This window comes from Cibotium barometz, chromosome 7 (genome assembly GCF_041138505.1).
Source record: "Cibotium barometz isolate CiBa-2024 chromosome 7, ASM4113850v1, whole genome shotgun sequence".
Classification (NCBI taxonomy): domain Eukaryota; kingdom Viridiplantae; phylum Streptophyta; class Polypodiopsida; order Cyatheales; family Cibotiaceae; genus Cibotium; species Cibotium barometz.
The window spans coordinates 26,338,709-26,360,036 of NC_141052.1; the positions used below are offsets into that span (position 1 = coordinate 26,338,709).

A 21,328-nucleotide genomic window follows, 5' to 3' on the forward strand; every position below is an offset into this window, starting at 1 on the left:
TGTATAGCAACTACAAATCCTCAAGCTTCCCACAAACCTTGACGTGAGGGGACAGCATTCCTCCACTGTGAAATGGGTCGCCCCATCATTTTCTGAGGTGATGATGTTCACCCCAAGGCCATTGCCTCTCAATTTACCAAGATAATCATTGAAGCACCCTAAAATTATTGGCAGACCAATCATCATGCCCAAACAAACAAGCAAACACTATCCAAGCACTCGCATGGAGAATGTTCAACACAAAATCGATAAAGCTATTCGATGCCATGCGTTCCCTGTGCCACCCCATTTAAAAAAACACTAGAAAAAGAAACCGCTTCCTCCACTGCTTGATTCAGCATTACATTTTAGCTTCTTTTTTAAAGTTTACTACGTGGACACCATCGCATTTTCAAAAACCTCTTGAATGTTAGTATACTAGCACATTTCTGCTGTAGTACATGAAAAAGAGGCATGATGTATTAATTAAAGGCTCCAAAAGCCTGAATTAACCCAAACCACACACTTACATCTCAGGATATCATCTAACGTCAAAATGTAATACATGTAATTTGACAGGAGCATGTATATCATCTCTATAACGAACAGGAAGATTTATTTCCTATCTTCACAGGTCCCAACTCCGTGTGTTACCATTGATCATAAATCTAGGCTCTGCGGACTTACTTGGGATGCAAAATTTAGAATGAGCTCCTTACGCATATCCACCTGCCAAAACATCATGAATAAATTTCATTACCTCCATCTGGGACAGCCTTCATCAAATGTATTTTGTTACCTTTTCACCCATTAACGTTGAAAATATTAAATTGGCCTCTGCAGCATCTTCAACAGTCAATTGCTTTAGCAGCCTTCTAGTCGGATCCATTGTGGTCTCCCAAAGTTGCAAAGGCATCATCTCTCCCAAGCCTATATAGAACGGTAGAAAGTAAATGAAAATGAGTGAGCACTATCTGATGCTTCGCGTCCAACAACAAATCAAGGCCTAATGTAATAATCACCTTTAAACCTTTGAATGTTGAAAGATGCATTTGCAGGGAAGCCCTTCCTCAGTCTCTCCAAGTCATTCTCATTGTAGCAATAATGTAGTTGCTTTCCTCTTTCTACCTGTGAAGTGTTCTTCAGCAGTTAGACCATTGCAAGAGAGAGGAGACTGAGTCCTGCGTGATTATGATCATGCAAATATTTCTTGCTACCTTGTAAAGCGGTGGTACACCGACATAAATGCAACCTTCTTCGAAAAGGGCTCTCTGCTCAACAATTTTGTTCTTGAAAGTTAAATGACTGAATCTGGATACTTCACATTTTAAAGCAGTGTATGAAACAAACCTAAATCTAAAGCTAAAAAAAGCATTGTTGTTTTTTACAAAGAAATATCCTTTAAATAAACTACTTATAATAAAAGATCTCCCAATTTATCGACCCCAGGGTCCCAGCATGGCAAGTCCACTAAGAATGAATCTTTGATCAGCATAAACAAGTTTCTACTTCTCTAACACAACCAGAATGGGATCTAAACTTGGGACTTCTGCAAACCTGATATCTAAAGAAAAAAGTCAACAATAGAGTCCGGATGTGTGCACCATCAACATCTGCATCTGTCAGAATAATAATTTTGTGGTAGCGCAGTGCATCCTTGCTAAAATCTTCACCCTTCACATTTGAACAGGCATATTATCAATGGACAAGATTGACATTGAGAAAACTCAGTGGGATTGACACTACCACAAAACATTGTAAAGTCTCATGTAAAAGCTCAAATACTCACTTTCATTCCAAGCCCTAGGCCAGTTATTAGACTCTGGATTTCTGTATTCTTGTACATAGACGCTTCATCTTTGCGTTCTGTATTTAATATCTTTCCCCTTAGTGGAAGAACAGCCTGACAAAACAATATCAAACATAAATATTGAACGCATGTACACGTTTCCACTCCACTTGTCTTTTTTTACCTTCCAAGAAAGATCATTGGTAAAAAGAAAAGCAGTTTCTCGAGAGCAGTTTTCTTTTTAGCCCGTCACATTTATTCAACATGTCTCGGGGGGTCGAACCCACGACCTCTGCGTTGGGACTTTGAGCCCCTAACCACTCAGCTACACGGAGGTGGAATGTACAATGATTTGTGTGTGTGTGTGTGTGTGGGTGGGTGTGTGGGTGGGGGCGCGGGGGGGGGGGGGGGGGGGGGGATGCAAGCGAGGGTGCGCATGCACACACACAACATTACCATTTCATTGCTCCCTTTCAAGAAAGGTGAAGTGATAAAACAACCTGAAAATGTCTATCTCTCCCTTGCTTGGCACTTCCACCAGCAGAGTCTCCCTCCACGATAAAAATCTCTGCAAATAATTCTTCTTCTGATGACTCTTGATGAAAAGTTAAAAGTTACAACACCATACTTCAATACCTACATCCAAGGTGAATTACAAACCTGCATCTCTTGGATTGTTGCAGCTACAATCAGCCAGCTTCCCAGGGAGCGTTGAAGACTTCAAAATACTTTTCCTTCTGACAAGTTCTCTAGCATTTTTAGCTGCCATAGCTGCCTGAAGAAGTAAAGATAAGGAAGCCCTAGGATAAGATGTGGGGATCAAATTTAAAAGAGTCAGTCTTGAAAGGATTAGTAGCATGTCAAAATTAACACACCCTTGTTTCTTGTCATAGCATTACAAAGGTTTGACATGGAGATATTGGGCTTAATATACTATTACTTTGAAAAGTGAGATATATCAGTGCCCGATTAGTAGTGAGTAAAAGTAGAACATGAACTTTCACATCACTACCATGCACTTTATCTAGGTAAACCAATATATTGAGGCCGTTCAAAACAAATGGATATAGGTGAACACTAGACAAAGTGAAAAAAAGGCAAGAACATATACACCAAGGGCAGTTATAGCTTGTGAATCAGGTCAGAAGACCTGATATAGGATCTGTTACTATTCCCCTCCAACAATCTCCTTAGGCACCTTCCGTTTGATTTTAAACAAAGAATATAGAACTACAAAGCAGGTACTTCACATTTGACACATGTGAAAAGCAATAAAGAGGAAGTTACCAAACGTAATTCTGGTGACGCAGACCTGGATATGCAACATGCCAGATACTAAGGGCCCATTGTTCTCCCAGGACTCTCTACCTTGAAGGCAAGGATAAAGTATAGTTCTTTACCATAAGCATAATGTGGAATACAGTAGAAACATTAGTGCTACAGCAGCGATCCATATCCTTATTTTATTTGGCTTCACCCAAGAGGCAAGCAATGAGTCAAAATATCCATCCGACACATGCTTCATGTCAGGTTCCATAGAGTTTCGTTTTACCACAGGAAGTGAAGTTAAAACATGAACACTACATGTATTTGTATAATCAAAGGCCATATAAGCCACTATCTAATTGCCCAGTTGCAATAGTTACATTATGTGTTATAAACACTAAAATTAACCATCATAAAGAGAGAAAATTGGATGTTTCAGTGATACCTTCAAAGCCTGGATCGATTTTGACATGATTGCTTCCAGCTCCCCTGGATGGCACTCCAAATATTCTGTAAGGTTCTCTTGCACAGCCTGCTCAACCACTTTCCTGACTTCTGGATTGCCTAGCCTAGTCTGCACATACATCATTTCCAACATTCTATTTCTGTATGAACATTTTGGAATGAACTCCCGAAAATTGCAATGCACATTTTTTCAAAACCAAACTACACCAGTGAACCAGACTTTATATTGAGCCTTTTACACATATTAAAGAGATGATTCTAACCTGCTCCCTTGCCTACATTTCTTCTTTCAAGAAAAATGAACTTCTATTAAATATGACCAAACTCCAGGATAAAATCCAGTAGCCTCATAAAAAGTCATTGGTGGTAGTCCTACAAATACCTTGTGACAGATGGATCCCAGAGTATGCATATTCCAAGGCCCGGACACAGTGGCTCCACATGGAGGGCAGGATTCACGCCCACCTAGCAAGGCCTCGCCCCAGGACAGACAGTGATTGCTCTCCATCCAAACCCACACCCAAGGCTCTTCGAGTGGAGGGCAGTTCTGACAGTTGTGCCTCCACTCTTATATATGCAGATTGTCTCATGGAACATTCAAGGTTTGGGAGGACCACTGTGTTTTCAGAGGCACGAGATCCTTAGAGAGGAGCTTCACAAAGCCGTAGTTGTCAGACCCATTGACATTCTCTTCCTCCAGGAGTATCCTCTATGCGAGGGCCATACCGCCATTGTGGGAACTTCAAGGCAGGAGTCACACCTTTTGGTCCATGCTTTTGGCCCCTCCAAGATCCAAGGCAGGGTATGCATTTCCGTTAGCGAGCAGTTCTTACCCGCAGTGATCGTTTCAGGCACTATTGTCATAGGGACAGCTCAGCGGGTAATCATTACGATTGGCGAGGACAGAGTGAGCTTCCAAAACCTCTATGCACCGAACACCGCAGCACGCAGAGCCACTTTTTGGACCACGGTCCGTTGGTCCTTCCCACAGGCCAATTTGTGGTACATGGGTGGAGATTTCAACATGTTAGAGATGGCGGAGGACAAACTCAGAGGTGGCACAGTCATAGTTTCAAGCACAGAGTGCTCGGCCTAGGCGGAGTGATTCTGGCTTTAAGGGGACAGGACCCTTGGCATTTACTGGGGTTCGGACACAACCCTCGGAGTCGGTGCTTCTCGAGATCCAATGGGAAGGGTACAGGCCCCAACCTTTCCAGATTAGACAGGATGAGTGGGCTTGTGGACGAGGTGGCATGGAGGCAGGACAGACATTTGAGCACCCAGATCCCAGATTGCCTCATTCAGGATCTTCAGATTTGCAGCAAGATTGAGGAGATTTGGGAGAGTCTGGATTTCCACAGTGGTTCACCCATGGGGGCTTTGGACATAAGCCTTAGAGAGATCAACAGTTCGTTGCAAGAGGCTGCCCAGAGCATACTGGCTGGCTTTACAGAGCAAGAGAGGAACATCCGTCGGAGCCTTGCCTCCTTGCAGCGGCTTTAGGAGAGTACCTCAGATAGCCCGCAGATTGAGGCCCAGATGGCTGCAGCCCATGCAAAGCTTAGCTCCATTCAGGAGCAAAGGGTGAAGTACAAATACCACGCTTGGGTTTCCTTTTGGACCTAGGTGGGAGGCAGGATCATCAAAGATTTCTTTGAGATTACAAGCCCACATAGGAGGAGGGATGAGCCCACATAGGAGGAGGGATGGTATCTGCAGATTGCCAGGCCAAGATAGATCCATAGTTGTTGATCCCCCTCAAGTGCAAGCCAATGCCACGGATTTCTTCCATTTCCTTCTCACGGGTACCCCCTATCCTCTCAGGTGATGAAGGCACATGAGCAGGTTGTCCTACTGACACCCTTTACTTCAAAGGAGCTTGCGGAGTCTCTACATGCACTCCCACGTGCAAATGCCCTAGAGAGGATGGGCTTCATGTTTCCTTATTTCTTCATCAGGGATCTCATGGAAGGCAGCTTCAAAGCTGCCTAAATGACATTATGACCACGGACCCATGCCAAAGAGGCTGTCAGAGAGATTGATTCGTTTGATTCCCAAGCAGGGTGGTGACAGATTGGAGATTTGGCGGTGGAGACCCATCACCCTCCTAGCGCCCAGATATAAAATCTTAGCAAAATTCATCAGCCGACGACTGCAGCCTTTCCTCCCCATCCGGCACATCGTCCCTTCCAGAAAGAACCCGTCCACCTTGTCACAGGCTTTCTCAAATTCGAGAAGGAGATCTATCAAATCCTGCTGCCTCAACCTGGTTAGAGTGAAGATGTTGTCCAGAATGCTCTGATCCTGAAAAAAACCTATCTGTGTGCCAATAATCAAATTGGGGAGTGGGTGCAGGGTGTTTCTGGGCTATATTCGGATTCGCACAGCATGGTTCTCATTCAAGGGGCCACCCAAAGGTGACAGACTTATGCTTTCTCGCTTGGTCCGGCAGGGCCTGTTGTCAAGGCCTTGAGGAGCTTTTCTCTCTGCACAAGAGACAGGGTTACACGGGTTGCGTCTTCCCGTCCGCTCGCAAGAGGCACTGCTTGACTCAGAGTTTGCCGATGACACAGCTACATACTACTCCAGAGATGAGGGGAATCTCCGATATGCGATAGAGATCTTCTGATGTGCATCCGGCGCACAAATCAACTAGTGCAAGTCGTGTGGATTCTGGATTGGGTCACCGCCAGCCCCACCTTGGAGGCTAGTTGAGGCTTCTCAGTGGATACTCGCCGATATGCGATAGAGATCTTCTGCTCTGCATCCAGCGCACAAGTCGTGTGGATTCTGGGTTGGGTCATCGCCGGAGGCCAGTTGAGGCTTTTCAGTGGATCCCGAGCGGCACTCCAGCTCATTAACTTGGATGCCAGGTTGGCATCGATATTCCCCCAGAGCAACGGTTAGCCCCTCTTCTTTTGAGCGTTTGAAAGAAGTTGATATACTGGAGTTCAGCCAGGCTTTCCTTAGCTGGCCAGGTCGTGGTGGCGAACCAGGTTCTTCTCGCCACTATGTGGTACATCACCTCTTGTTGGGCCTCTTCCCAGGCTTGCATTGGTCAGGTTCAGCAGTTGCCCCGCAACTTTCTATGGGCTGGTAGCAATGGGAGGCCTGCACGGGCCAAGGTGTCGTGGAAAGTGATCATCGACCCCTCTATTCTCAGACAACACGCCCTCTTGGGCAAGCTGATAGTTCATGGACTTCTTCTGGGTGGGGATCCCTAGAAGGACTTTCTCCTAGCCTGGAACTCTGCCCACACCCTCGTTTCGGGCAGACCCTGACCCTAGCCTTGCGAACTTGTGGCCTTAGCCTTGCATTTGTGGACACGTTTGTAGCCAACGTCTTGCAAGCTTCGGACCACCTCATAACAGTCCACTCCAGTTTCATAAGAGGAGAGGAGTGCCTCCATCAGTCCTTCATATGGCCCTCTGGTCTACTTACCCAATGGTCATATGTTGGGGGCCCATCCGTCACTCGGAGATTGGCTTCTTTTCAGACAGCTTCCCGCAGAGGCCCAAGAGAGGAGCCTCACTAGAATACGAAGCAGGGACAAACTTAGCCTTGAGATAGACTCTACCATCCATTCCCCCCCCCCCCGGTCCCTTTTTCCCGATAGTGGTTGGGAGTGTTCACCAGACATGACATACCCTTGGCTGTCCATGGCACTGCTGAGAGCTCTGTCTTCCTCACCTTCTCTATTGGACCACATGGCACACTCGACGGAGCAGAGCCCCCTTTGGAAGATTTTAGCGGGATGCACCTTGCAGACGGTTAGGGCGTTTGGTTTCCATGAGCATAGATGGTGCATAGACCCTCATCTGGCCATGCTTGGGCAAGATTACAAAACCCAGCCCAAGACCTTTCAAGTGAATCAAAGGTGTCTGCACTTACGAGGGTACTTTCCAAACTTCTGGTGAAGCATGGCTCCTTCTCAAGCTGTGCTATTTTTGGAGCTCCAACTGCCTCTTGTAATAAAGTACTGAGAGCTGAAGGACCTCGTCCATGGTTAAGGCACATGTCTCACCTAGAAATGGTCTCAATCACCATAAATCCTCCACCTGGTCTGTGTACCTAAGGCCCTGAAATGAGGTATCCTTCACCTGAGTCTCTGCCTCAGGGCCCTGAAGAAAGATATCATCCATCTGAGTGTGTACCTCAGGGCCCCCGAAGTAACATATCCTCCACCTGAGTCTGTGTATGTTGGGGCCATGAAGTTGATGCTGGACTTTCATCTGGGCTAATAAGATCGCACGAATTGTGACTCTAATAGAGTCGCACTTCGACTGCAGTACCTTCAAGGAAGGATTGGATGGCAACAAGTCACTGTCATGCAGTGTTCTGTATGAAATTCTTTGTATGTGAATACTGAAAACAGGCCTGTACACGTTCTCTCTTCAATTGTGCAAGATATTCCTTACTAGGGCAAAGCCTCAGCAATTCAGCCAAGAGTCCACCGTTTCTTGTGGTCTCCTTTCTATGTCAAATAGGTACTTCCACTCAAAGAAGGTCTCTAATGCACACTCTTGGAAATCAGCCCATCATCAGCATACACTAGAATAGCAATAAGAGCCTCCTGTCCAGAGCTCTAGATAAAAACAGCCTGATCATCAATATAAAGCTCCAATGATAGGGAATCTTTACTTAGCTCCAATAATGCTAGTAAAAAAAAGCATCAAATTAAAATATAAAGAGAAGCCCATGAGAGTATATCACAACCCAAAAGACCACATAGCAAGCAAATAACCTCTGCTACTGTTTGCACAACTCTCGAGACTAATCGTAAAATCTCTCCAATGTGCAAGTGCCCAATACCCAAGCAGCAGCCAGATATAATGTAACTTCTTCTCTCCTATGCACACTAAATGCATTTGCATATTCTCCTAGTGCATTATGTTCCCAAACCAAGATCGGACGATATGTTTAAATCCACATCATCTGAAAAGCAATGGGAGTTCCTGACGCAAAATAAAAAACCAGCATTGAGATTGCAAGCTATGCCTTGACCTTTTCCCCATAGCTTGTATTCTTGATTTACTGAGAAAGACAAAACCCAAAGTGCTTGAACGTTCTGAGAGAAAATGCAACTAGCAAAATTAAATAAAAAATTTCACTGTGTGTATTGAGAAATCAATTTCGTTCTGCATCATAGGCTTGAGTTAAAAATTTGTAGCACAATAACAGTCACCAGGAGGAGATGCGTTATAACCTTTGTTTGACCCTCAAACTCTGGATTTGGAACTTTGACTGACACAATGCAAGTCAACCCCTCTCGGGCATGCTCACCACTAAGATTTTCATCCTTTTCCTGGACAAGAGTGTCGAAAACAGAACAAAGATTATTTCTGTTACAAAATCTATCACTAACAACAAACCGGTCAGACATGCTGATGCCAGAAATTCTTCTCTTTTATTATACAGAAATAAATGATTCTAGCACCCTAAACATACGAGCATGCAAAGTGCGTTTACAAAAGACATTTTCTCAAGAGATAGGGCTTTCCCTTTTTCTGGGCATCTATATGCTAAAACAAGGTGTCCAGATGCCACACATGTAGGGCCATCCATCTGCCATAATTCAACCCTTGTGTTTTAAAAATCGTCCAGCTTATGTGCAGCCTTGTTTAAATGTAATGTGTATCCGCCAACACAAACCTTAGTAATACATGAAAATAAGCTGAAAATAACTTGTGTGAACATTTACCACCTGCAAAACGCATAAGAACAGTGCATATGCTGCACACACACATCCATAAGGTGCCAAGGCACCCCCAATGCATTGGAAGCAAAAATAACCAGACAATGTCCACACAGAAAGACGGTTTCACAATGAAAATAACGTCCAGGCATCCGTCATAGGCATATGCATTTATTGACTTGGAAAATCACCCGTCACAGTACACATCCTATACTTGCCGATATCCATACAGGCAATGCTCATAGTCCATACGGACCCCACCCATAAGTCATTTGACGCTCAAAGAGTCACCACTCTCAATGAGACGTCTCCTCATGCCATTGGACTCTCATACAAAGGCCAGAGATGTACACACATGTCAATAGTCAACGGGTCGAAGACACATAGTGAAGGCTTTCTTTTCTATGCTTGAAATGTTTTGCAATAACACCTTGTAACTATTATGCACCAACAAACCATGGTAATCAAACCTTTTTTCACTGAGGGAGGACACACATCAGGCTATCCATAAACTTTCCTTCAGTCAAGTGCAGTAATTGAGGTGCATCCGAGGAAATGGATAGTGTATGTGGTTGGTTGTGGTTGTGGAGTTGCTTGGGTTCTTTTAAGTTAAAGTGCAAAGGTGATGACTTCCAAGTATTGAAGTGATGGATCTTGATAGATATTGGATTCTGGAGCGCAATGTTTTGGAGGCTATAAAGAGGTTTTGGGCACTTCTTTTTTCCTAGCTTCTCAGTTTGTTGGGGGATGGAGTTTTGGGCACTTCTTTTTTCCTAGCTTCTTAGTTTGTTCAATTACATGCCTTTGCACATGTACATATAATTCCAGTTTTTCTTGTTCAGTCCTGGTCAAGGGGTGTAGATCTTAGATGAGCATTTTCTCAGTCATCATAAGTGTGAAGGGGCGGAGGGGAAAGTAGAGAAACTGAACCTTGTTTTAAACATGAGAGTGTGTGTGGTCAGTGTGAGTGGTCACACCAGCCTCGATGTATGGAGAAGCCTTCTGGGGCCAGATTTATCCGATGAGGATTGGCACCGAGTTGAAAGGTCCCAGGTCATGATGTTCTCCCGTATGATCCACAGCAAACCATTAGTCCCACACCGTATAATCCAGGCAGAGTTTGCTGCAGCCCCAATGGTAGTGGATGCACTCTTCCAGACAGTCACATACCTCCATTGCATCAGTCACATGGATCCCCACAGGTACCCGAGGCTTGCCGTGGAGTCCTCCAAATAGCTAACACTTGAGGGGCACTCTGGAGTATGATATGCACTAGTTTCCACTTGGTTCTCAGTATATGGGCTCTCCATTGACCGCCTACCCCCCCTTCAGTACAGTTTGGACTCCCCTTTTCTCCGGCTGTCTCACGAGGATACCAACCGGGTTATCCGGTTAGATCTTCTCAGCCTCTACACACATTGCACATGGATCACACCTCTAGAGCTCCCCACGAAGATGCACTTCTACAGAGATCACTTCCTCACACTCACAAAGGATGGATTCATCCAGCAGCCGGGCTACTTGAGTGTTCACATGTCCCATGCCATGCGGATTGCGATTGGCCAGATACGGGTTTCATCCCACCGCCTCAGAGGGGAGACAGGTAGAGCTGAGCGCATCTTTAGAGCCGGGAAGCTCATACGGAGACCAAAAGAGGAGAGGATATGCCGACTATGCCACACAGAGGTTGAGACAGAGGAGCATTACATATGCCACAGCCTAGTATACTATGAGATCCGCAGGAGGTTTCACTATCTATTTCGTGAGGGATTCAATCCAATCTCCAGGATCATTGACTTCCAGGACCAGCGTTGCATCGGCCTCTTCCTGCTTAAGCTCCGCAGACACAGGGACACCTTGAGAGAGCCTCGGCCCCAGCCACTCCGCCCCCTCCCTCGCTAGCCAACCATCACCAGTTTCTTCCGGACCTAGGAGGTGGACGACACCGACATAGTGGATCTCGTGGACCCTCCACGAGCTGCTCTCGACCTACCTCGCCCAAGAGGAGTTACCCCAGACCGAGCCTCTGCACTCCAGCGTGCCCGACGCCCTCGACCCCCCCCCCCCCCCCCCCAGAAATCGGCCGTGATCACCTCATCAGCTCCAGATCCAAGACATGCTCTCTCTCTGTGCGCCTGCTGAGATGACCTGTGCGCCTCTGAGGCCCCTTACGAGGAGCTACAGCTTCACATAAGGATAGAGATGAACACCATGCGACAGGAGCTTGAAAAGGAATGGACCGAGCAGATGCATGCCCAAAGGAAAGTGATATACGAAACAGTTAAGGAAGAGATATATGTCCAATTCAAGGGAGAAATGCAAGCCCAAGTACGGGTTGAGATGAAATTAGCCCAAGCCTTGATGCACCCGGAAATGAAAAAAGAGATGCAGAAATGGAAGGATGACATGCTCCGAGAGATTTGCACAACAGTTGCATCGTATGAAGGCACTTTGAAGACATGTATGGCTGACACCGAAAAAGACATCACAGAAATGCAACACACTTTGGAATCATGTAAGGCAAAAGTGGTTGCAGGTGAGAAGGAAATGCAACACACTTTGGAATCATGTAAGGCAAAAGTGGCTTGACGGTGCGCGGCCTATGAGACCTTGTGATTCACGGTGTGGAATTGCAACGGAACCCTTAGAACACATGCAGGATACTTTGAGAATACTTTCCGACACACTGATATTGCTATGTATACGGAGTCCCATCAATGCACAAACAAGAGGCTTCCTGACGCCCGGGGTTATAGATGGGAATCAGTTTTCCGCCCTCAGCCACCAGACGATCTGGAGGAGTGGCAATACTTTACAGGGAGGAGCTTCGTGACAAAATACATGTGGTACATAGAGATGCAGATGCGAGGTACATGTGGGTCCGAATATGCAAAGAGGGGCTCCGCGAGCTATATGTGGCGGTATGCTACTTTCCCCCAGCCCACTCCAGATTTGCACCATCAAGAGAGTTGCCCTATATACCACTATATGATGATATCATGAGGTTTACTAGCATGGGAGACATTACTATTGGGAGACTTTAATGCACGTACAGGCACAAAGCAGACAGAGCTGTATACCGGGAGATCACGGCAGAGGATGTAGGGTTGCAGAGATCAGCACAGGATGAGGGGGAGATTACAGATTATGGCAGGCATTTTCTCACACTCGGGAGTGCCATATACAATCTCTTATCGAGATGGCAAGGATCAGATGCTCTCACACACTGGAACTCTAGAGGGGGAGCGAGCACAGTGGACTACTTGATGGGATCTCCTTCATTGATACCTGATGTGCGGGGTTTCACGATTTCCAGTAGGCCCATTGGCATAGCAACCGATCATGCATACTTGAGTTTCACACTAGTAGGTAGATCCCCGAGAGATGGGCCAGCCGCTCATCTACCTAGGTACCCGAGATATCAGTTTACACGTGAGACAGTTTTTTCATTACATAAAGTGTCGTTGGAAATCTGGCATTCAATGCCCGTGAAATTTGTATTTCACGAATTCCTTCTATCTCACGAATTCCTTGTTAATACATATATTAATATATTCCAAAGCCTTATCTTTCATCTCCCAATTTGAGATTGCTTTTAAAGAGGGAGAGTTCTCAGAAAGATCTAAACTCAAGCATGTGGGAATGTATATAAAAGGAACCGTCAGGCATTGGTGGTTAGTCAAGAAGCTTTCCGGCAACAACATCACCACACGGACTGAAATTAAAGACAAGTTCCATGCTCAATCTTGCCTCCCAATTTTTGCTAATAACATAAACAAAAAGTGGAATTGATAGGTTTAACAATCAAGCTCACTTCTTGCCTGTCAAGAAGACCATAAAGGTTTCACATACGATAAGGATCTAGGTGTTTAAGCATCACGGGATGCCCAAGCCACTTGTGGGGGATAGAGACCCTAGGAAGATGAGTCTCTTTTGGAGGGTTCTCTTTGACAATATCGACACTAAGCATTGGCCCATACACAGGCTGGAGTGTCCCAAGCCAAGAAATATAAGTCCACAATAATCAAACACTTGGATGTGGAGCATAAATAAAACTAGTAAATGCTATTACCAGTGGACACGATCACATCTGAAGATAAAGGTCACCAAAAAGAAGTCAATGATGGAAAAAATGTATCGAAGCACACACACTAGGTATTGTACGGCCCTGTGAGCCGTATGACTCTACGGGCAGCTTGGCACAAGTTGTATGGACATAAAATAGGTGTAAGGATAGAGGGCACATGTGTACAGTAGGTAGGTGTAGATGGTACGGGCATGTACGGCTTGTTTTTGCATAAGTGATGGCTTCTTTTACTTCCCTATGTAGATGTACAGAAGAGAGAGAAAGAAAGAAAAAAGAAAAGATATATTAACGTCTACGGAAGGCCACATTGGCATATGAGACAAATCTGTATACAACAAGTCCATGTCTTGAGTATCATGGAAAGAAAAATTGAAATGAAAAGCTAATCCTAGTCATATGCAGCTCACTATGCAGTCACTGTCTAGCATGCTAAAGATGTACAATCATGATAAGTGGTATACTACTAATGTTGAATGGGAGAGTTAACTAGGGGTAGAGTTCATGTGGGAGACATACACAGAGAAACAAGGGAGAGAGAGAGAGAGAGAGAGTTGTAGGGATAAGTCAACTCATCAAGTGTGAGTGTGTGACTCCCCTATCACACATGTATATTGCACTAGTACACATAGTGCACTTAGTACATTAAAAGTACTAAGTGTACTATGTACTATAACTTATGGGCTTGTACACACTATAAGGGTGGACATAATGCCTTTACCCCAACAACCTCCCACTTAAAGGCAAGGTGCCCTTAAATGAAGGAAAAGAAAAATCTGCATGTACATGATAATATACAAGGCCATATCAAGGCTGAAACTGGCCTCATCCAATGCCCATCAAGTGTCTGCAATGAGCAAACCGCTCCGGAGGCAAACTCTTTGTCAACAGATCAGCCGGGTTGTCATCCGTATGAATCTTAACAAGCTGAATTTGCTTGTTCTCTATCACCTCTCTGATGAAGTGATACTTCACATCCACATGCTTCGTCTTTGCATGAAAGACAGGGTTCTTTGGCCAACTGGATGGCACTCTGACTGTCACAATGCAACAATGGAATATCCCCTGTATAACCCAAATCAACCACTAACCGAGATAGCCATAATGCCTCCTTGCAAGCCTCTGTGGCTGCAATATACTCGGCCTCTGTAGTAGATAAGGCAGTGCACTTCTGCATCCTGGATATCCATGACACAGCACCTCCTGTGAATGTAAACACATAACCGGTAGTAGACTTCCGGTTATCTGGATGACCGGCATAATCCGAATCCGTGTAACCATGCACTAATGCATCCTGTTTGCCAAAGCAAATGCACATATCCTGTGTGCCCTTCAGGTATCTCATGACACCTTTCACTGCTTCCCAATGCTTCTTGCCAGGGTTGGCCATGTATCTAGAAACCACTCCCACTGCAAATGCAATGTCCGGCCTAGTAGCAACCATGGCATACATGAGACTGCCACAAGCTGAAGCATACGGAATCTTGGCCATATCAGCCCTGCCACTATCTGACTGTGGGCTATCCATAGCACTGAGTTTCACATATGGAGGCAAAGGAGTACTAGTTTTCTTCCCCCCGTCCATATTGAACCTCTGCAAAACTTTGCCAATGTATTCCTTCTGAGACAAATACAACACATGCTGATTTCTGTCCCGAAGTATCCGCATACCCAAAATGTGATTTACATCACCTAAATCCTTCATATCAAAGGTTTGATGCAGCCTCTGCTTCAAGGCATCCATCTCCTTACGAGATTTCCCGGCAATCAACATATCATCAACATACAAGATGAGGATCAATAGACTGCCATCCAAAGCTTTCTTGGTGTATAAGCAGCGATCTATGTCACTTCTCCTGAATTTCTGGGATTTCATGAATGTATCAAATTTATGATACTATTCCCTTGGTGCCTGTTTGAGCCCATAAAGACTCTTTTTCAGCTTGCATACAAGCTTCTCCTTTCCATTCACTGCATAACCCTCTGGCTGTTGCATATATATCTCCTCATGGAGATCACCGTGAAGAAAAGCAGTCTTCACATTCATCTGAATCAAGTCCAGATCATCATGAGCAACCAAAGCTAATACAGCTCTAAGTGTGGTCATTTTGACCACTGGAGAGAAGATCTCATCAAAGTCCACACCATATTCCTGCTTGAAGCCCTTAGCCACTAACCTGGCTTTGTATCTTGGCTTTGCATCTGGTGCAACTTTGAGCCTGTAAACCCACTTGCATGGCAAAACCTTCTTGCCTGTAGGCAAATGCACCAACTTCCATGTTCCATTTTTGTGCAGAGAATCCATCTCTGACTTCATGGCACGCTCCCAAAGAGCGTTGTCTGCCCTCTGTAAAGCCTCCTTATAACATGAGGGCTCCCCACAGTCAGTGAACATCAAGTAGTCAACCCCTGGAACAAACCTGTCAGGGGCTCTGGAGGGTCTTGTGGACCTCCGTACCCAATGACCATCATTGCAGGTTGTTGTCCAGCCTGCATATCACCTACTGGTGGCTCCTGTTCCATGCCATAAGGTTGAAAAATCATGCCCGGTATCTCCTCTAACTGTGGGATATCCATAGGGATATCTTCTGCCACTTCTGGCTGTCCATTTGGACCATTTTCAGCACCATTTAAGGGCTGGTTTTGCTGCTGTAATGGCTGATTTACAGCCCTTGGTTGTTGTCCATGATGTCCATCATCATCAAAGATGACTCTGCTAGGCTCCTGTTGCCTTGCAGGCTCCTTGTACATGCGTGTTTCATCAAAAATGACATCATTGCTGCGTATGATCTTTCTATTCACGGGATCCCAAAGTCTATACCTTATTTCACCTTTGTCACCATATCCTAGGAATATGCATTTGTGAGACTTAGGATCAAGTTTGGTGCGCGACATCATTGCTGCGTATGATCTTTCTATTCACGGGATCCCAAAGTCTATACCCCATTTCACCTTTGTCACCATATCCTAGGAATATGCATTTGTGAGACTTAGGATCAAGTTTGGTGCGCATTTCCCTGCGTATGTGCACGTACGCAACGCAACCAAACACTCCCAAGTGCTTGTATGACGGAGGCTTCCCTGTCCATACATCCTCTAGCACTTTTCGACCAAGCCTCGTGTTAGGTGACCTGTTTATAAGATGAACAGCTGTCATGACAGCTTCAGCCCAAAAACCATGAGGTAACGCAGCATGTGACAACATAGAACGGACCTTCTCCTGAATGGTCCTGTTCATCCTCTTTGTTGTCCCGTTTTGTGGAGGATCATAAGGAGTAGAGAGCTCCCTCTTGATGCCTTTAGCATCACAAAAGTCTTGAAACTGTTTGGACATATACTCTCCACCATTGTCGGTATGCAAAGCCTTCAGTGTTTTGCCAGTTTGATTCTCAACATGAGCAACAAACTTCTGAAACATGAGCAACAAGCTTGTCTGGCTGCGAGCTGTGTGCTGGCTGGACAGCGCTGTGCTGCTGCTGTGCGCTGAGCAGCGTGGCTGTTGGTTGGACAGCAGCTAAGCAGCCCACGCTTGTTGGCTGTTGGCTGCCTACGCTAGGCAGCCAGGGCCTGCTGGCAGGGCAGAACAGGGCGACCAAAAGCAAGGCTATGTGAGGAGTAGGGTGCAAAAGTACATCAGGTACTCACAGCAGGTACGGCAAGACCAGATCAGGGTATGACCAGCATGGAAATCAGCAGGCGACTACCTTCAGAATTCAGCAGATTAATGTCTGTGTGAAGAGCAGGGTGCAGCCATCAAGGAGAAGAGGGAGGGGAGGGAATGACCATAGCTCTGATACCAGTTGAATGGGAGAGTTAATTAGGGTTAGAGTTCATGTGGGAGACATACACAGAGAAACAAGGGAGAGAGAGAGAGAGAGAGAGTTGTGGGGATAAGTCAGCTCATCAAGTGTGAGTGTGTGACTCCCCTATCACACATGTATATTGCACTAGTACACATAGTGCACTTAGTACATTAAAAGTACTAAGTGTACTATGTACTATAACTTATGGGCTTGTACACACTATAAGGGTGGGCATAATGGCTTTACCCCAACAAATTCCACCTAGTGGAGATGGTGGGGTGTAGTACATCATACATGGGCCATGGGGTGAGGAGGACTCTCACATATGTTGTCCCTTGGTGTAGCTTCTGGACTTTCCTCCTTAGCTCTGCGGTATGGTGCTTGGATTTGGGCAGATTGGGCCTGATGGAGTAGTGGTGGTCTGCGTCCGAGTAGTTGCGGTCTCCTGGCAACATTGATCTGGGAGGCTCTCTTTAGTGTGAGCCCTCATCGGGAGGTAGATGATACAGGGGGAGGGGGACGTGGCTCGTTGAGAGGCATGAAGAAGCTGGTGATCTGTGGCTAGGATCTTTGGCTCTGCACCTGTAGAAGCCTCTCTCTATGTCGGTGTAGCTCAAGGAGGAAAAGGCCTAGGCATCTCTGATTAGGATACTCCATCACCCGGCTAAGTGGGCCAAAACCCTCTCTGAACAAGCAGTGGTATCTCCCTTTGATCTCATAATATACAGGGCATCTGTATATGTAGTGAGAGAAAGAAAGAAAGAAAGCTGTATTAACGTCTACTAGAGGCCGAACTCCACCTATGAGACGAATCAATGTACAATTGTCAATGTCTTTTGGATGTCCAGAAAACAAAAGGACAAAATGAACATGAAATAAACTATGAAAGTACATAGGTAGTGGGGGGGTGTCATGGATGGAGCACTATTGCTAGAGGCTCAGTATGCAACCTATATGCGTAGGGTATACAAGAATGCAATGCAGATCTGTCTAGCTCCAACCAGTACCATAACGGGGGTGTAATATGTGATACAGAGGCGATGGCGAGGCAAAAATACCTCGGAGCATGATCTCCGGGTGTGAATGTAAGTGAGTTAGCCGCTCCTGGATATGGTGCTGATGTCGAGCCCATATCTCTGTGATCTCCCTCTGATGTAGTCTGGGAGTCTGGTAGCCTAGTGCTCTCAGTCTCCGTCTGGCTCGGAGGTCTGCAGCAAGCTGAAGTGTAACCCCCTCTTGTGTCAGGGTAGGCACTGGGATAGATCTCTTGAAGAAATCCGTGAGCTGGAGCTGTTCCCCACCTCTCCCTGTGGTATGAGTCCGTAGTAGCGAGAGAGAGAGAGAGAGAGAGAAATCCGTGAGCTGGAGCTGTTGCCCACCTCTCCCTGTGGTATGAGTCCGTAGTAGTGTCTCTCAGAGAGAGAGAGAGAGAGAGAGAGAGAGAGAGAGAGAGAGAGAGAAGAAAGAAAGAAAGAAAGATATATTAACGTCTACGAGAGGCCAAAGTCGGCCTATGAGACAAAAAATAATACAACTGTGTTCTTTCGGTCATCGGAAGAAAAGAAAAGAAAAGAAAAAGTGTGCATGTGTTTGGATACAACTGTGAATCATCATGGATTGGTGGAGCCCATGTAGAGAGAGAGAGAGAGAGAGAGAGAGAGAGAGAGAGCTGTATTAACGTCTACTAGAGGCCAAACTCGACCTATGAGACAAATTCAATGTACAACTGTCAATGTCTTCTGGATGTCCAGGAAAAAAAGGACAAAATGAACATGAAATAAACTATGAAAGTACTGAGCTAGTGGGGGGGTGTGATGCATGGAGCACTACTGCTAGAGGCTCGTTATGCAACCTATATGCACAGGGTATACAAGAATGCAATGCAGATCTGTCTAGCTCCAACCAGTACCATAATGGGGGTGTAATATGTGATACATAGGCGATGGAGAGGCAAAAATACCTCTGAGAGAGAGAGAAATGAAATGAAATGATATATTAACATCTCTAAGAGGCCATAGTGGCCTATGAGACCAAAACTGAGAGTACATGTGAAGTTGGTGTCTCATCAAAGAGAACAACTAAATGAGACTAAAAAGTACAATAAACTGATTGTCGTACAGTTATAAGAACAAAACTGTAAGACTCCAAGATGATACTGAGTAGAAAATACTGGAAAATACTAAAAAATGTATACCAGGTAGATCCATGTATTCTGATCAGTTGAAGTGTTGCCCTCTCCTTAGATCAAGTATCTCCGCCATGGGGCTATCTAGAATGGAGAGGTCGTAGAAGCGAGGTAGGCGCCTCCAATGCTAAGCAATAATGGCTTTGATCTGGCGATGGTGAGGATGCCATGGTCGGGATCCTGGTGGGCGTGGCCGATGAGCACGACATAAGATAACTGCTTTATCAGTGGTGACTCCCTGGGAGCGTGGTCGGTGCCCTGATGGCCCAATGGAGGAGGTATCAGGAGGTGTGTGGGCTGGGTTGCTGGTGCTGGTGCTGGTGCCGAAGAAATTTGTCAGGGTCCTCTGTCTAGGTACATCATGGCTTGGCCTACTGTCTGCCAAGAGGGTCTCTTTGTGTCTCCTGAGCTCAACTAGAAACAATCCTAGGCATCTATGATCCTCAAACTCCATGACCCTGCATAACAGTCGAAAACCCTCTTAGAAGAGGCAGTGATATCTCCCTCGGATCTCATAATAGACTGTACATCGGCAAATGTAGTGTTCCTCTGTCTCTATCTCCTGGTAGCATAGCTAACAAATGCGGTCACTCAAGATCTGATGCACATATCGCCCTGTCTCAATCCGCAGCTGGTGTCCGGATCTGTCCAATAGCACAACGTATCCCATGTGATAGGTGTACATCCATGTACGCCGGGCGGGTGATAAAATCATTTGGTGAGAGGTCTAGAAAATGGCTCTTGTAATGAGGGCCCAAGGGGGCTAGTCCATGTCCTCTCTGTGTCCACTCTGATGATATCCATCCTGATTACGCGGTTTTGCTCTGAGCGGGTGAGATCCAAAAATGGACAATCCAGACTGTACTGAAAGGGTGGTAGTGCCTCTATCCGCAAACCATGTAGGTCAAACCATGATCTCATCTGAGCGTACCAGCAATGAGTATCTCCATCCTCTGCCAACTGTATGGATGAGGTCAATGCCAATCGGGAGTACCTCTGCTGAGGGAGCTCCCAAAGTCGCTGTAAAAAGGTAACTGCCTGGAATAGGGCCTTGGTTACTACTGGTGGGGCACCTAGCTCAGCCCGAACAATCTCATGTGGTACTGATGATTTGCTCCGAATCATGCGGGCAATCATCATAATCAGTTGTCTCTCCATTTGCCTCCATCCCTCATCTGTCCCTCTCTGAGATTTGTGATGTATACTGGGCCCCCAAATTGGAGCTCCGTACAGGAGGGTCGGTGTGACAAGCGTATCAAATAGCCACAATTTGGTGCGTGGCTCCTGAAACTGTATGTGTGCACACTGCCTCTCAAGTGCCCCCAAGGCTACATGCCCTGGAGCTAATCTATCTGCTGTTGCCTCCTTCCGGGAGAAACGCGATCCTGTGAAAGTAACTCCCAAGTAGACATATGACCTGACGTACTCTACCGGCTCTCCTCGGAAAGTGAACTGAGGCTCTGATCTCGTCACCCATGCCTGTGTGGTGTTAAACAAAATAACCTTGGTTTTCCCAAGGTTCACTGTCAGATCTCTATCCTCACAAAAAGCCTGTAATGCATCTAGGTGTCTCTATTCCCTCTGGAGAGTTTGAGATTAGAACAATATCATCAGCATATAACAAAATGGGTATCAACACCCTTGCCAGGCATGCCCTTGGGCCTCCCAATCTGTCTACATAATCAGAGACCGCATCAATGTACAGTCCAAATAGGGTGGGCGATAGTGGGCATCCCTGCTTCACCCCTATCGTGCTGGTCACCCTATCAGATAGTCCGCCTGGAGCTCGGACTCTGCCTGTCACAAACTCATACAAAGCATATATCCCCAACTGCATATCCACGGGTACCTCAATGTCATGCAATTTGTGCAGAAGCCTGGCACGTGGTACGGTATCGAAGGCTTTGTGGAAGTCCACAAAGCAATACTATATCCTTCTCTTCTCTACCCTGCCCTCTTCAATAAGTCGAAGTGTCAGTATGTGATCCAAGGTAGTAAATCCTCTCCTGAAGCCAGCTTGTCCATGTGCTCGATGACCATGCCTCTCTGCCCATTGGCTCAG

General features: G+C 45.9%; 1 protein-coding gene across 2 annotated transcripts in view; it reads right to left on the reverse strand.

The window, feature by feature from the left end:
- Positions 1–441: 441 nt before the first annotated feature.
- Positions 442–21,328, reverse strand: part of LOC147636837 (DNA gyrase subunit B, chloroplastic/mitochondrial-like) — a 148,903-nt gene continuing 128,016 nt past the window's right edge. The window contains exons 12-21 of one of the 2 annotated variants that reach the window (XM_086800393.1): positions 8,706–8,804; positions 3,480–3,608; positions 2,429–2,543; positions 2,269–2,336; positions 1,769–1,882; positions 1,537–1,653; positions 1,197–1,250; positions 1,002–1,107; positions 779–909; positions 442–708 (exon numbers count right to left, since the gene is read on the reverse strand). In XM_086800393.1, the coding sequence (XP_086656519.1) occupies positions 640–708; positions 779–909; positions 1,002–1,107; positions 1,197–1,250; positions 1,537–1,653; positions 1,769–1,882; positions 2,269–2,336; positions 2,429–2,543; positions 3,480–3,608; positions 8,706–8,804 (1,002 nt within the window). In that variant the 3' untranslated portion in view covers positions 442–639. The remainder of the gene's footprint in view (positions 709–778; positions 910–1,001; positions 1,108–1,196; positions 1,251–1,536; positions 1,654–1,768; positions 1,883–2,268; positions 2,337–2,428; positions 2,544–3,479; positions 3,609–8,705; positions 8,805–21,328) is intronic. The other variant, XM_086800394.1, reaches the window with a different exon arrangement.